A 16,929-nucleotide genomic window follows, 5' to 3' on the forward strand; every position below is an offset into this window, starting at 1 on the left:
TGTCCACAAAATAGATTAAAACTGTAACCTATTTCAAAATAAGTTAAATTTAAGAAAATCATAAGCGACATGAAAGAACAGTGTAAGTCAGAATTAGAAAAATTTAAGATGAGGTAACAGAACTCAAGAATAGAATTATAAATGAAAGAAAAATTTTCTGAAATAAAAACCACAGAAGAACACCAAAGTGAGTAAACAAAACAGACAACGCCTTAGGGCAGCAGTCTCTAAAGTGTGTTCCAGTCCTCTAGACACCCTTAGGGAGTCTGTAAGGCCAAAACTATCTTCACAGTTAATACTAAGATATTATCTGCTTTTTCCACTGTGGAAAAAGCACATCTTTTTTTTTTTCTTAACTAACAATTGCATTGATAATACAAAAGAAATGGCAGGTAAAACTACCTTAGCACAAATCAAGAAAGTGACAGTATATCATATTTAGAGTCTTCACTGCCATGGCAAAAGAAGGGAAGGGGAAGGGGAAGAGGAAGGGGAAGGGGGGAGAAAAAAGCTGATTTCACTTTAAGCAGGAACAAAATACTAATTTTATTGAATCTTGACTTTTGAGCACACATCTTTTTGATTTCTGTGTGACACATTTAAAAGTCTCAAGAAGAACTTAAAATGTCTTAAGGAAAAGCAATTGTTCGCGTTGCAAGCTAAACTAGTCACTTTTTTCATGAAATACATTTTCACATATAAGAACAACTGACATAAATTATGGTAATTCAGACAAGGGTACTTGGCAGACATTTCAAAAAAATTAATGAATTGAGCATGTCACTTCAAGGAAAATTATACCAATGATAAAATTCAAGTTCTAAGAAAAAATTAGAATTTTGGAAAACTTGTATTGGCTTCTGAGTTGTTAGCTTCTCAATTCTTAAAGACTTTTCTGATAAGATCAATGGTGATATTAATGTGATATTTTAATATTATAAAATGTATTAACAAGGGGAATATTTGCATTACTTCATGGACCATATTATCCAAATGACCAATACATGTTTCAAAATCAACTTTAAATGAGGAAAAAGATCCACTGAAAGTACCAAGGAAAGTGGAGTTTAATGTAACAGAATACAAAAAGTTCACTACCATGATTTTAGATTCCACATTTTAACTATACCATAGAATATTCTCTAGCCATAATGGAGCCTGCCTGCCATTTGTGACAACATGGATGAACCTGTAGGACACTATGAAATAAGTCAGACATAGAAAAGACAAGCACTCTATGATCTCACTTACACGTGGCATGTAAAAAAGTTGAACTCATAGAAGCAGAGTAGAACAGTGGTTGCGAGGGGCTGGGAAAGCAAGGGAAATGGGGAGATGCAGGTCAAAGGGTACAAACTTTTAGTCATAAGATGAACAAGTTCTGAGGATTGAATGTACAGAATGAATGGTGATAGATGTGTCATTTTGATTGTGGTAATCATTATAGAATATATACATATATTAAATCATCATGTTGTCATGTACACCTTGAATATATTCAATCTTTATCAATTAAATATTTCACAATAAGTAAAAAGCAAAAAAAATTAAAGGGGCTATCAAGGATATATAAACAATATAAAAAGCATATAGAGATATAAAGGAATAAAGATTAGATCATCATCAGAGTTTTAAACAGCAAAGCTTTATGCCAGAAGAAAATGGAATAGCATAATTAAGATAATCAGGAAAAAAAAATATGAACCAAGTTAATATCCAGCAAAATTGACTTTCAAGTATAAAAGGCACAAACTATTATCAATGTATAAAAACTCAGAGAATATTGTTCCCATTAACACTTCCTGAGATATCTTCTGGAGAACAAGCATCACAATCACAAAACAAAATGACAACATAGAAATTGAATATGGACTGATAATGAGTACTGAATAAGTTAAATGAGGCTGGATGCAGTGGCTCATGTCTGTAATCCCAGTAGTTCAGGAGGCTAAGGTGGGACGATGGCTTGAGGCCAGGAGTTTGAGACCAGCCTGGGCAACATAATAAGACCCTGCCACTACAAAAAAAAATAATTCTCTGAGCATGGTGGCATGTATCTGTAGTCCCAGCTACTTGGGAGGCTGAGTCAGGAGGATTGCTTGAGCCCAGGAAGTTGAGGTTGTAGTAAGCCATGATCTCGCCACTGCACTCCAGCCTGGGTGACAGAGTGAGACCCTATTCTCTAAACAAACAAACAAATTTCTGGAAGAGTTTATGTAGAAATTGATGTTTGTTTTGTTTTTTAATGTTTGATAGAATTCACCATTGAAACCATCTGGTTTTGCATGTTTTTGGAAGGAAAGGTTTTTCAACCACCAATTCAATTTCTTTAATATGTATAGAAATCTTTAGTTTACCAGGACTTGATGGAGTTTAAAATTTAAAAAAAAAGAATTATTTAGATTATCTATTTCTTTGCAAGTGAGTTTTGGTAGTCCGTGACTTTCAAGGAATTTGTTTATTTCATCTAAGTTCTTAAATTTATTGGCATAAAGTTGTTTATAATACTATCTTATTATCATTTTTTTTTTCTTGGAGATGGAGTCTCACTCTGTCACCCAGGCTGAAGTGCAGTGGCGCGATCTTGGCTCACTGCAACCTCCACCTCCCAGATTCAAGCAATTCTCCTGCCTCAGCCTCCCAAGTAGCTGGGACTACAGAAGCACATCACCATGCCAGCAAAGTTTTTGCATTTTAGTAGAGATGGGGTTTCACCATGTTGCGCAGGCTGGTATCAAACTTCTGAGCTCAGGCAATCCACCTGCCTCAGCCTCCCAACGTGCTAGGATTACAAGTATGAGGCACCACTCCTGGCCTATCGTTTCAATAACTGTAAAACCTGCAGTGATATCTCCTCTCTCATTCCTGAAACTGGTAATTGTTGTCTCTTTTTCCTCCTAGTCAGTCTGGCTATTAGGATAATAAATAATTTATGTTAAGTAAGTTAAATAAATAAAATAAATAAATAAGTTAAATAAGCATTAAAGAGAGAATATAATATATGGTAGCTAAAACCTTTAACAATGTAGATTTAATACAACAATTAAGAAATGGGGGCTGGAAGCCAGAGAGCCTTCCCAGAATCTCCTGATGGGCTGACTGGTGATGAGCTCTCCCTGCTAAAGCCACTCTGCAAAGACCAGAATAAGTCCCTATTTCTTCAAATGCATAGACACCAGTGCACAGCCACAAGAATCACAAAAATCAGGGAAACATGACACCATCAAAGGAACAAAATAAAGCACCAGTAACCAGCCCTAAACATGGAGATTTACAAACTGCCTGACAAATAATTAGAAATAGGCCAGGTGCAGTAACTCATGCCTGTAACCCCAACACTTTCGGAGGCTGAGGCAGAGGACTGCTTGGAGCCCAGGAGTCGGAGACCAGCCTGGGCAATATGAAGAGACCCTGTCTCTACAACAAAATTTAAAAATCAGCCAGGTATGGTGGCATACTCCTATGGTCCCATCTACTTAGAAGGCTGGGGCAGGTGGATGGCTTGAGCTCAGGAGGTCGAGGCTATAGTGAGCTATGATTGCACCACTGCACTCCAGTCTGGGTGACAAAGTGAGACCCTGTCTCAAAATAAAAATAAAAAAAGAATAAAAAATAGTTGTCTATCTATATTGCATAACTCACTGAGCTACATTAAGACAACTAAATGAAATCAGGAAAACAATACATAAACAAAATTAGTTCAACAAAGAGAGAGAAACCACAGAAAGAACCAAACGCTGGGCACAGGAAAGCATGCCTGTAATCCCAGCACTTTGGGAGGCTGAGGCAAGGGATCATGGGGTCAGGACATTGAGACCATCCTGGCTAACACGGTGAAACCCCGTCTCTACTAAAATACAAAAAATTAGCCCGGCGTGGTGGCGTGCACCTGTAATCCTAGCTACTCAGGAGGCTGAGGCTGGAGAACTGCTTGAACCTGGGAGGCAGAGGTTGCAGTGAGCCAAAATAGTGGCACTGCACTCCACACTGGGTGACAGAGCAAGCCTCCATCTCAAAAAAAAAAAAAAAAAAAGAACCAAATTCCGTAGCTAAGAACACAAAGACTTAACTGAAAAATTCCAGAGAGAGCTTCAGCAGCAGACTTGATCAAGCAGAAAAAAGAATCAGTGAGCCCAAAGACAGGTCATTTAAAATTAATCACTCAGAGGAACAAAAAGGAAAAAGAATGAAAAAAAGTGAACAAAGTCTATCAGAATTATGGGACACCAACAAGTGAAGTAATATATACCCATTATGGGAAGGTGGATACCAAAAGGAGCAGAGAAAAAGAAAGGTGGGGGCAGGTAGAAAGCTTATATAACTAAATAACAGAAAACTTCCCAAGTCTGGGAACAGATATGAATATTCACACACAGGCAGCTCAAAAATCTCCAATCAGGTTCAATCCAAATAAGACTACACCAAAACACAGGATTGGCAGACTGTCAAAAATTAAAGAAAGAAGAGGATTGTGAAAGCAGCATATCACATACAAGGAAACTTCAGTACACTTATCAGCAAATTTCTTAGCAGAAACCTTACAAACTACAAGAGAATAGGATGACATAATCAAAATATAGAATTTGGCTGGGTATGGTGGCTCACGCCTGTAATTCCAGCACTTTGGGAGGCCAAGGTGGGCAGATCACTAGAGGTCAGGAGTTCAACACCAGCCTAGCCATCATGGTGAAACCCTGTCTCTATTAAAAATACAGAAAAATTAGCCAGGAGTGGTGGTGAGCGCCTGTAATCCCAGCTAATCAGGAGGCTGCAGCAGGAGAATCACTTGAACCTGGGAGGCAGAGGTTGCACTGAGCCGAGATTGCACCACAGCACTCCAGCCTGGGCAACAGAACTAGACTCCATCTCAAATGGTTTTTTTAAATATATATATATATTTAAAACCTCCCTACTAAGAATACTTTACCCAGCAAAGCTGTCCTTCAGAAATGAAGGAGAGACAGACTTTCCCAGACAAAAAAAAAGCTTCGGGAGTTCATCACCATTTGAAATCACATCAAATATGTTTTCTAATCACAACGGTATGAAACTAGAATCCAATAAAAAGAATTTCTAAAATTAAACAACATGCTTCTGTACAACCAATGGGTCACAGAAGAAATTAAGAGGAAAATATAAAAAATCTTGCGATAAATGAAAGTGGACACACTGCATACCAAAACTAAAGGATGCCACAAAAGCAGTTCTGAGAGGGAATTATAATATTGTAATATAGCATTAAACACCAACATCAAAAAAGAAGAAAGATCTCAAAAAATGGGGGCTGAGAGAAACAGGAAGAAGAAAAATAATTAACTGTTTTTAGTACTCATGTTGATGACACCTGTGTTAGTGTTATTCTGAGGCTGTTGTGTGTGTAATGTGGAATAAAGCAAATGAATAATTACAGGATATTCTAATTCTATAATCTCCTGTGCCAGAACCAGGACTATCCGTGTGGATGATGAAAGAAGATAGAGACATAAGATTGATGACATTAAGTGATACCTGCAGTCCTAAATTTGAATGAGTAATATAAGTAATGAAATTATGAGTTTCTCATATGATATAAATTCAGTGTACTGAAAATGCCTAGAAATAATAACCAGCCCAATAATCATTAATATCTCTAGCAACCAGACTATAATCTTGAAATACCCTTTCCCATAGAAAGAAACTAATACTTCTAAAGAAATGGCTAATTCCAGGTCTGGGGAAGGGACTATATTAGATGAGTCTGGCATATCTTATCTTAGATAGGAAGCAAACCAGCAAAAGCTACAAAAAGCCAGGTGCAGTGGCAGGTGCCTGTGGTTCCAGCTACTGAGGAGGCAATGGCAGGAACACTGCTTGAGCTGAGGAGTTCAAGGCCAGCATGGGTAACACAGTAAAACCCTGCCTCAACAAACAAACAAAAACAACAACAAAAAACTAAAAACAAACAAACCCTACTAAGATCATGCAAAAGGACTCAGGAGCCAAAGACAGGACAATCTGATTTTCAATACAGGTAATTTCAATGGACTGAAAATTATCAAATATGTTTAAATTCATAAATTTATAACTATTTTTTAAAAATCTATGTGGTCACCTTCAGAGGATGAGAAATCAACTAATTTTTATTTTTAAATAATTTCTGATTTACAGTAAAGTTGCAAAAGTATGACAAGGAATGTTTGCATATTCTTCACCCCAATTTGCCAAAGCTAAATTATACTGCATTTGCATTTTCTTTACATATTTAATATATATTACATATATATATCTCATTTTCTCTGAAATGTTTGAGAATACATTGTAGACATGATGCCCATTTACCCTCACATTTTCAAATATTTCCCCCAAACAAGAATATTCTTTTATAAATGCAGTATAATTATCAAAATAAGGAAACTAACAGTAATCTATTACTATTATCTAATCTACAGATATTATTCAAAATCTGCCAACTGTCCCATTAATGGTCCTAATGCAGAAGAAAAAAAAAATCTGACCCAGGATCCAATTCAGGATCATATACTGTATTTGGCTGTCATGGCTTCTCTTCAGCACCCATTAATCTGGAATACTTCCTCAGACTTTATCTGTTGTAACTTCAATATTTTCAAAAGCAAATAGGCCAATTACTTTGTAGAATGTCCTTGTGTATATATCTGATGCTTCCTCATGATTAGATTCGGGTTACAAATTTTTGTCAGGAATGCCACAGATAGGATATTGTGCTCTTAGTACATCGCATGAGGAGGCATATGATGTCCATCTGTATTGTTACTGGTGATGCTAACTTCGATCATTTGCTTAAGATGGTATCTGCCAGACTGCCCTATTATAGTTAGCATTTTTCCTTTGTAATTAACATTTATCTTGTGGAAAGACTATTTGAAACTATGTAAATATTTTGTTTCTCATCATGTCTTTATATATCTCATTATGTCTAAAACTGGCAAATAAAAGGATAGAATCAAGCATTTTCCTGCCTTTATATATATAAAATATAACACTGGGTACTCAAATAGAACTGAAGTGCCTCTTTATAGAAGTATTCCAATAAGTGGGAAAAAAAGAATGAGAGTATCACCACTTTGTAGCCCCAATAAATTAATGATGTAGACAATAAGCATCAACACTAGCATCTCAAAAAAGATAAAACCAGAGATTGTATGACTTCTGATGAACAAATACAGCACCACAGAAAGTCCTACCAAAGTAGTAGAATCAATCTGATAAAGTCTCTGGATCCAACTGTCAATCTTCCAAGAAATATAAAAGATGGAGGAAACTTGAAATTGCACCATGAGGACACAATAAGCATCCAGACTGTGGGAACTTTTACAGGCCAAATAACCCAAGTTCTTCAACAGACAAATGTATGGAACAGAAAGATATGGAGAGGGGACCTGTATATTAACTAAGACTTAAAAGATTTACAATTTTTTTAGATGGGCAAGACTAAGCTATAATTTCTAAGGATGCACATATAGGTGATAAATCTACAAAGCAATGAAATATAGTGATAGCTATAAGTCAAGATAGTGGTTCCTTCAGAAGAGGAAAAAAGCAGTTGTGATTTGAATGGGTGCAGAGGTGCTTCTTTGGTGACTGGCAAAGTTTACTGACTTAGGTGGTGTCTATAAGGATATTTGTTTCATATATTTGTTTTGTGTAGTTCTCTGACTATATATTATATATTACAATAAAGCCTTTTTTTTAAAAAAAAGTATGGGTCAAAGAAGCAAAAGTGGTACATGATAAATATTTGAAACTGAATAAGAAAAACACTACAGTTCAAAATCTGTAGAATGCAACAAAAGTAGAGCTTTCAGTTAATTGTCTAAGGCTCAAAAAATAAGCAATTAAACATTCAACTTACGAAGGTAGCTAAAGAAAACAGAATAAAACTCAAAGAAAAAATTTTTACAGAGATATGAATGGAAACTATTAAAATAGAAATGAAGAAACAAGCCAAAAGCTAGTTCTTCGAAAAGACTAATGAAATAGGTAAACTTCTAGTGAGATTAATCAAGAAAGGAAGAAACACTTGAGCATAAACTAACGATATTAAGGAAGAAAGTAACATTACAACAGATACAGCAGAGTTTACAAAGCAAATAAAAAGACAGTTACCAAGACAAAATGTAAAACTCTAAGTGGACACATTCCTAGAAAAATAAAATTAGTAAAAGTGACTCAAGAAAAAACAGAAAAAAAAACTTGAAAAATACTATTCATTTCTAAAAATTAAAGTAATAATTAATTTCCCACAAAGAAAATTCTAGCCTCACGTAATTTTATCGTTCTAACAGACTTTCAAGCAACAATTAAACCAAGATAAATAGATGCTTTCAGAGAACAGAAAAACATGTGAATACTGCTCAACTCAATTCTTTGAGGCTTATATTAATTTAAAAATCAGATAAAGATAGTAGGAGAAATAAATTTGTGGGCCCTGGCCACTCAAAAATATAGATGCCTTACCAAATATGTAGTACTGACACACAGAAAATACTAAATACTAGAAAAAGACTCATACATACATTACAGAGGTGATAGGGCATTTCTATGTAGAAACAGAAGGATCATTCAACAAATGAACCTAGAAAAATCGATAATCCATATAAAAAAGAAAACAAAAATGTATTCCTATCTTACATATAAACATATGTACCAGAGTGATTAAAAACTGAAATATCAAAAACAAAATTTTTAAGCTTTCGGAATAAAATACATGTGACTATCTCTTTGTCTTCAGGGTAAGGAGGAAGTTCCTTAAGAAAGCACAAAAAACGCTAAGCATAAAAGAAAAGACTGATATATTCGACTTCACAAAAGGTATGGAAAACAGTGTGGTGATTCCTCAAGGATCTAGAACTAGAAATACCATTTGACCCAGCCATCCCATTACTGGGTATATAACCAAAGGATTATACATCATGCTGCTATAAAGACACATGCATACGTATGTTTATTGCGGCACTATTCACAATAGCAAAGACTTGGAATCAACCCAAATGTCCATCAGTGAGAGACTGGATTAAGAAAATGTGGCACATATACACCATGGAATACTATGCAGCCATAAAAAAGGATGAGTTCGTGTCCTTTGTAGGGACATGGATGCAGCTGGAAACCATTATTCTCAGCAAACTATCTCAAGAACAGAAAACCAAATACTGCATGTTCTCACTCATAGGTGGGAATTGAACAATGAGATCACTTGGACACAGGAAGGGTAGCATCACACACTGGGTCCTATTGTGGGGAGGTGGTAGAGGGGAGGGATAGCATTAGGAGATATACCTAATGTAAATGATGAGTTAATGGGTGCAGCACACCAACATGGCACATGTATACATATGTAACAAACCTGCACGTTGTGCACATGTACCCTTGAACTTAAAGTATAGTAATAATTTTTTAAAAAGTTAAAAAAAAAAAGCCTTAGAATGTGAAAAGAACAAGTTAGAAGATGGGATAAAGTACTTGTCAGCTAAACATTAATATCAGTACAAAGATTATACTGATAATATAAAGAACTACAAATCAATAAGCTGATCATTCAATAGGCCAAAAACAAAAATATGTGTTTCACTGAAGAGGAAACACATGTGACTAATATAAACATATGAACAGATGCTCAACATTACTAGAATCCAGGAAAATTCAAAACAAAAGCACAATAAGGTGCCATTCTACACTTCTTTGGCAAAAATTAAGATATGTGACAACACTAAGTGTTAGAAAGAGATTCAGTTTGGCACTGAATCTCTTATCCACTCTTTGTATGAATATAAACTGCTAAGACCTCTTTGGAAAAACAATTTAATATTTCTTTATAAAGTTAAATATCTGTATAGTGTATAACCCTCAGAAATTCTACTTTCAGAGAAAATTGCGTATTTGTGCACCAGGAAACATCTACAAGGATGTCCAAAGCAGCACGGCTCTTAACTGACAAAACACTGGAAACAACCAAAATACTCAGTAAAGGGGGAAAAAAATAAAATGTTGGTACTTTCACACAGTAGAATACTATACAGCAGTAAAAATGAATGAGCAACAGCCAACCAGAGCAACAAGAATCACCTTTCGTAACATAATTTTGAGTGAAAAACATTTCTAAGAATATAACATATACTTTTTTTACAAAGTTAATAAACAAGCAAAAGTAAACATCATATTGTTTAGTCAAAATATAAGATAAAAAGTTTTAAGAAGCAAGAAATGATAAATACAAAGTCGTTAATAATATTACCTTGATGATGGGGAACGAGAAGGGGCAGCATTTGTGTACATTCCTTATATTACAAAATGAATAAAAGAGGGCAATGCATGGATCAATGGTAAAATGTATCATTAACCAAGAATTATGAGTAATCCAATTCTGCATAACTGAAGTTTTTAAAATGCTGCAGTAATCATCCTGCACACATGCCTCAGTGTGCTTTTGCAAATATATGTTAGTAAATTCCTAGAAATGGAATTTGTGAATACATACATTTAGCATTTAAAAATTTTTTTCCAGTGGCCCTACAGAATGGCTGCTACAGTTTATATTCCCACCTAAAGTATCTCACATCTCCTTGCCAAAACCTAATATTATCAAACTTTTGGGTAATATCTTATTGTTATTTTGATTTGTATTTAAATATGGGCCTTGTTGAGCATCTCTTTATACATTTATTAGCCATTTGTATTTCTTCTTTTGTTCGTGGCCTCTTCAAACTGTATTTCTAATAAAATCAATCTACCTTATTCTTAATAATTTTGAGTTTTTTTCTTTGCATATTGAAGAATAATGCCCTTGCTTATAATGTGTATCTAATTATTTCATCCACCACTGTAGTATTTATCTTTAGTATGGTATAATTTTACCATACTTCACTATTCATAGAGTCAAATTCACCAATCTTTTCTGTGTACTGAATTCACAGTTTTCAAATGAATAGATCTCTAATACAATTTGCTAGGGATAAATAAGGGTCTGGGGCAAAATGTATCTAGCTTCTATCCTCCTATCAGAAGAGATTTATTGGTGTTTCATGGCATCTCAATATAGATATAAAATCCAAAGTCATCCTCGGAGTTTTCATATACAAGCATAACCCCAACCTAGTCTAAAGAAAATTTGCTTCTGCCAATTTGGACCTTGGTGCCAACTCCAAAATAGTACATAACAGTTTAGGGAGATAATGAACATGAGGGCTTTTAAGCTGCTGCATCTGATTTCAATATACACATTTATTCAGTCCCACATTGCCACACACAAGTCAAAAAACAACCAGAGAGCAAGCAAACCAACCTAAAACAACTCTTTGGCAAAGAGGAAAAATCTGCATAGATGCTTAAATTTGAAATTGCAGAATGTACCCCCAAAAGAGCATCTTACCTGTTAGGATGCCCTGGAATATATATAAGGCAGCAGGCATCACAGACAGCAGGAAATAGAGGCAGCAGTCCTTAAAAAAGTCCATGGAGTGCTGAAACCAACCAGCAGGCAACAGCACCTACTCAATGACACCCGTAGCAGGAATGAGCCCTTTACTGCACTGCTTGCCAAGCACCTATGAGAAGCACTGGGCTACATCTTAATGATTCCAACAAAAACCACAATGATCTTCACTCATGGGACTGGCTTACAAATTTGAGAAAAGGAAAATTTGAAAATGTATGTGCTAGTCATTTTATAATTCTCCCAAGCAAATTTAACTACTAAAACTGTCATATTATATGAAATTGTGTCTTTGATTTCATATCGCCCAGAATTATTAGGCTCAAATCCCTCATTTGGGGCAATGAAATCTTCCTTTATCAAGCCAATAAATTTTATCATGTATCTACACAAATTTAAAAAGGAAAGAAATTACATCGATAATGGTAATTTAATTTTTTTTAATGTGTCTAGTAATTTTCTTTCATTATTATTTATGACTAACTAGAGCTTTGACTCCTCAGGATGTTTGAAGCTGTTTACTGCAGGTATCACTTGCTGTCTCCTATGAGGGGGTTTACATGTGCTTTTACTTCATCACTAACATCTGAAAGCAACCTAATAGAAATTAAAACTTAAAGTCAAATCACTATTAAAATTTATAATCTGAGTTTTAGGTCAGTATTCAATTCACAGAAGACTTTTTTTTTTCCCTCAAAAAGGAATAGTTCCCTCCAAGAGACTACCTTTTGTTATAATGCAAGGTAACTGCAGTTGTAAATCAGATGTCACAACACCACACATCTGCTTAAGCAATAGTAATTGTCAGTTTAATATAAGATAGTAGTATGCAATTGCTATTGAGATTGAATTAGTCCAGTTTAATGAACGGAAGCATTGGGCCTTCACAGAGTTACTTAATAACCAGGTACTTTACTGAGATATTTTTAGCAGTAGCATATATTTAGATCCATATTAAGAGCTGGATTCATCAGTTGTTTGTATTAAAGCTGACTGCATTGTCAAATAGCTTTTATTAAATATTCAGGCATCCAAAAATTGACATTAATAACAATAAGAGCTAACATTTATTTAATACTTACATGCCAGGTACTCTAAGAACAACAACCCCATAAGGTAAGAACTATTACTATTCCCATTTTACAGATGGGCAAATTAAGGCCCAGAGAGTTAAGTAAGTAAGGTCACACAACTAATAAATGAGAAGAGTTGAAGTCTGAACCCAGAAAGTCTGATTCCAACAGTAATATGGACAATAACAATGTGGAAAAATATATGCAAGGATAATCCAACTCACTAATAGATAATGGTTGCAACAGATTAAGTACTTCCATTGTTACAAAAATTATGTAACTGACTCCCCAGGAAGGATAATATTAAAAGCTGTTTGTTGGGCTATGTGAGAGCAAAGGTAGAGAAAAAACTTCAGTAGCCTTAATTCATGAGCAAGAGCTGGATTTAAAAAAGCAAAATTGTAAAAACTTGTTCAGTAACAAACTAAAAATGGGTAGTAGAGAAGGAATCTGTGAATAATATATATTCTTAAAACTATCAATAAAATCAGATGAAAAGAAAACACAGATTTTTCTGAGTGGATTCAAAGTGATAACAGAGAGATGAAAGGCAGCATATTATTCCAGATTATGCTTGTTAATGGTTCCAAAGGGAAAGGTGAAGCTTCGGTTGATGGGATCAGTATTGGAAGCTAGTTGAGAATTAAAGATGGCGGTAACAGAAGCAGTCAAAAGTGGCGGAAGAGAAAATGATCTGGACTGAAAGCAATTAAGTCTGTCACAAAGTCCAAGAATTCACATGTATTGAGGAAGTAAGACTGAAGGTGAATAGGAATTCAACAAGATTAGGAACAACAGACTACACTGTCACAAAGAAATCTACAATATGAAATAAACACATAAGCCAAGGGTAGACAATGAAGACATAATTTAACTGAGCAGAAAATAATAAAGACTTAAGCTTCATGAGGTGGGGGCTTTGTTATACCCAATGTTGTGGAATTAACTAATGATGCAGATGGAGGCTCAGGTAATCTGGTTCAAACCCTTCTTCAAAATTTTTCTTAGAAAGGGTAGCTAGGAAAAGGGAAAGCCACACAGAGAATGGAAAGTCTGAAAGTAAAATGATAGAAATGATTTAAAGGCCAGCAAAAAACTCTTAAAATACATGGTTGCTAGAGTTAATTTTGAGACTCATGAGTTGGAGAAGATCTGTAGTGGCAATATTTTTAAATTCCCCTTACAGACTCTGAAATAAGAATATAAGTGGGAATGTGAGTCTATGAAGAGACATTAACATTTGCTCTCAAGTGGCAATTCTTTCTGAAAAGTGATCTATGTATGAGCTTTATGGCATGATTCAAAAGCTGTAAGTAGTGATGACAACCTCCAGAATTCCTAACAGCTGAGTCCATCACGGATCTTTAAAAGAACTGAAGTTTCCAAGACTGCAGTTTAGAAATCACACTACATAGAAAGTGATATAATTCCTTTTTATTTTTTTGGTATCAACAGACAGAAACTGTTCCATGGCTGAGTAGAGTACAAAAGCCAACCCTACCAGAAGGAAAAAAACCATTCAGTTAGTAGCCTTGAGTCATAGCAGAAGTATGCATGAGAAGGGTGGAGTTTAATCACACCCTAGTGTTTAGTGGCCAACAGAGGCCTGCCTGAAGCTGCTTAGGATTCCCCAGGGTAAGAACACCATATTGAGATTACAGCTTGATGCCCGTTCTAGAGAAATGTTCAGACCCAGACTGGAAGCACTACATAATCCTAGGGGGGCACCATCTACACTGCAGTCTATGTGGATGGCATCTGTGCAGTTGTATAGTGACAGCCTGCCCACCCTGACACAGTTGTATTGCTTCTAACAACTTACGGTGCTTGAGCAAAGCCTTTTGGGTTTATATGGGAAACATACATTTCTTTCTTGTCACCACTTTCTTAAACTTGTCAAAAATGCCAAAGAACATTCTCTCTTATCCAAATATTTGTTTTATTGGAATAAAATACAATTGATATTTTTCATACAATCCTGTCTCAGTTTTTCTATCAACTGAGAAGGAGCTCATGACAACAGTGTCAAACAACACCTGATGACTAATGAAACACCCTTTGAAGTCCCTGAAATGTGATCACTACCACAAAGAAGCCAAGTTCTTACCCCATTTCTAACTCAAGGAAAAATGTCTAATAACCTGATGACAGTAAAGGTGAGTAATCTGTGGCATCTAAAAGTGGTTCTGTGGTGAACTTGGGAAGAGATGAAAATAATTATTCCCAATATTTAAACAAAACTCATATTCATTCCCCAAATGTTAAAGTGAGATTTAGTACAGCCACGGAATGGAGTCATCTGGTCAATCTCTTATTGTATGTCAGCATTTCCCCCAAATTTTCTGTGGAATATTAAAAGGATTCCATTGTCAGTAAGTTTGAAATGGCACAATTACCCAACTTGTATCATCGCCATGCACATTAGCCTATTAAGGCCCTGTGAAGTCCTATAGGTTTTGTTAACCCTATAGGACTACAGTTTGTTTCCTACAGTTATTTGATCACAAAACCTGGTTTCTGATGCTGTTGTTTTGTGGAGTATCAGTGATAAGAGAAACAGAGTTAGGGAAATGACTCTCAAGGATTACTGTGTATACACCTATTAATTCCTTGTAAAGAATTAAAATATAACAACATCTAAAACGAAAATGAGTTTTTTTGTTTTTGTTGTGTTTTTTTGTTTTTGTTTTTGTTTTTGTTTTGAGACACAGTCTCACTCTGTCACTCAGGCTGGAGTGCAGTGGCACAGTCTAGGCTCACTGCAACATCCACCTCCTAGCTTCAAATGATTCTCCTGCCTCAGCCTCCCAATTCTTGTGCCTCAGCCTCCCCAGTAGCTGGGATTACAGGCGTGCACCACCACGCGTGGCTAATTGTTTTGTATGTTTAGTAGAGACAGGGTTTCGCCACATTGGCCAGGTTGGTCTTGAATTCCTGGCCTCAAGTGATCTGCCTACCTCAGCCTCCTAAAGTGCTGGGATTACAGACATGAGCTACCACTCCTGGCCTTAAAATAAGATTTCTTTTGATGATTGCATAATACTAAAGAAAACTGAAGTACCTCCAGGCCAACAAATGTTGGTTGATAGCTTTACTTGGTAAAAACAACCACCAAAATAACATTTACTGTATATTTAGTGATGCCAGAAATAAAAGACAAAAAGCCTATTTTATACTACTGTCACTTATACTTCTCATATGAATAAAAACATATCAATACTTGGGGTTGACAGTATTTTAAGTGATCACTAAGAACATATCATAACTGTGCTTATTTTTTGTATTTAAAACTCATTTGTCTGAAAACATCAAAAACTTTATGACTTCAGGAGCTCACAACCTTGCAATAATCTCTCCTCATATTCCTGACTTCATCACGATTATCTACTGAAACCAAAACAATGGCACCTACTGAAGATTATTACAATACTTACCACATTACAAAAAGAATCCAGACCAATGCTATGTACATACTTAGTACATTCTGGATTAGACCAAGTAAAATTTAACAACAAGCTGAACAGCATTCTATAAAACAAAAACAAAAAGTCAGTTAGGCTAATTCTGTCTGTTTTTCTATGCTATGGACTCACAGTGAGAAAGAAGATAGGCTTGGAACTTGATGACTAAATCAGATCTAAACTCTTCATCCAGAATTTATCTACACTTACCTTAACAGAAGTTCTTTGGGTAACTTTTTGTTAATAAGGCCTTCATCATTGTTTGAGAAAACCTGGAAAGACAAAAAAGGAAATTGTGAAAATGTTCTTCAATCGATGTGGAAAAAAGTTATTTGTTTTTATACTAGTAGATCAGAACAGCCCCAAATGTTGTCCTACAAATAGGGTGTTACTAATTTCATGCAGCCACCATATTCTAATATTGAGTAATATAAAACATTTTATGCCCTATCACTGTTTCATAAAAATGGCAACACATGGCCATTAGATACTACATTGTATTGGAGGTTCCAGCCAAAGCAATTAGACAAAAGATAAAAAAGATGTCCAGACTGGAAAGGAAGAAGTAAAACAACCTCTATTTGCAGATGACATGATCTTGCACATAGAAAATTCTAAAAATGCACAAAAATCAATTAGAACTAATCAAGGAGTTCAGCAAGTCTGCAGGATACAACATATATACAATATAGTTATATACATATAAACTGTATTTCCACATAGTAGCAATGAACATCCTGAAAATAAATTTCAGAAAATAATCCTATTTACAACAGTATCAAAATGAACAAAATACTTACGAATAAACTTAACAAACGAAGAATAAGGCTTCCATATTGAAAACTCACACATTGTTGAGAAAAATTAAAGAAGGCTTAAATCAAAAGACATTCATGTTCATGAACTGAAAGACTTATTAGTGTTATTTTAGCAATGCTTCTGAAAC

General features: G+C 35.2%; 1 protein-coding gene across 3 annotated transcripts in view; it reads right to left on the minus strand.

The window, feature by feature from the left end:
* FBXL2 (F-box and leucine rich repeat protein 2) overlaps positions 1–16,929 on the minus strand; it is a 127,273-nt gene that overhangs the window by 88,573 nt on the left and 21,771 nt on the right. For all 3 annotated transcript variants that reach the window (XR_001443282.3, XM_015132380.3, XM_077991344.1), the window contains exon 2: positions 16,194–16,255. Coding sequence is in view for 1 of the 3 variants with exons in the window: in XM_015132380.3 (XP_014987866.1) it covers positions 16,194–16,255 (62 nt within the window). In the remaining 2 variants the exon portion in view is untranslated. The remainder of the gene's footprint in view (positions 1–16,193; positions 16,256–16,929) is intronic.

This window comes from Macaca mulatta, chromosome 2 (assembly GCF_049350105.2).
Source record: "Macaca mulatta isolate MMU2019108-1 chromosome 2, T2T-MMU8v2.0, whole genome shotgun sequence".
Lineage (NCBI taxonomy): Eukaryota > Metazoa > Chordata > Mammalia > Primates > Cercopithecidae > Macaca > Macaca mulatta.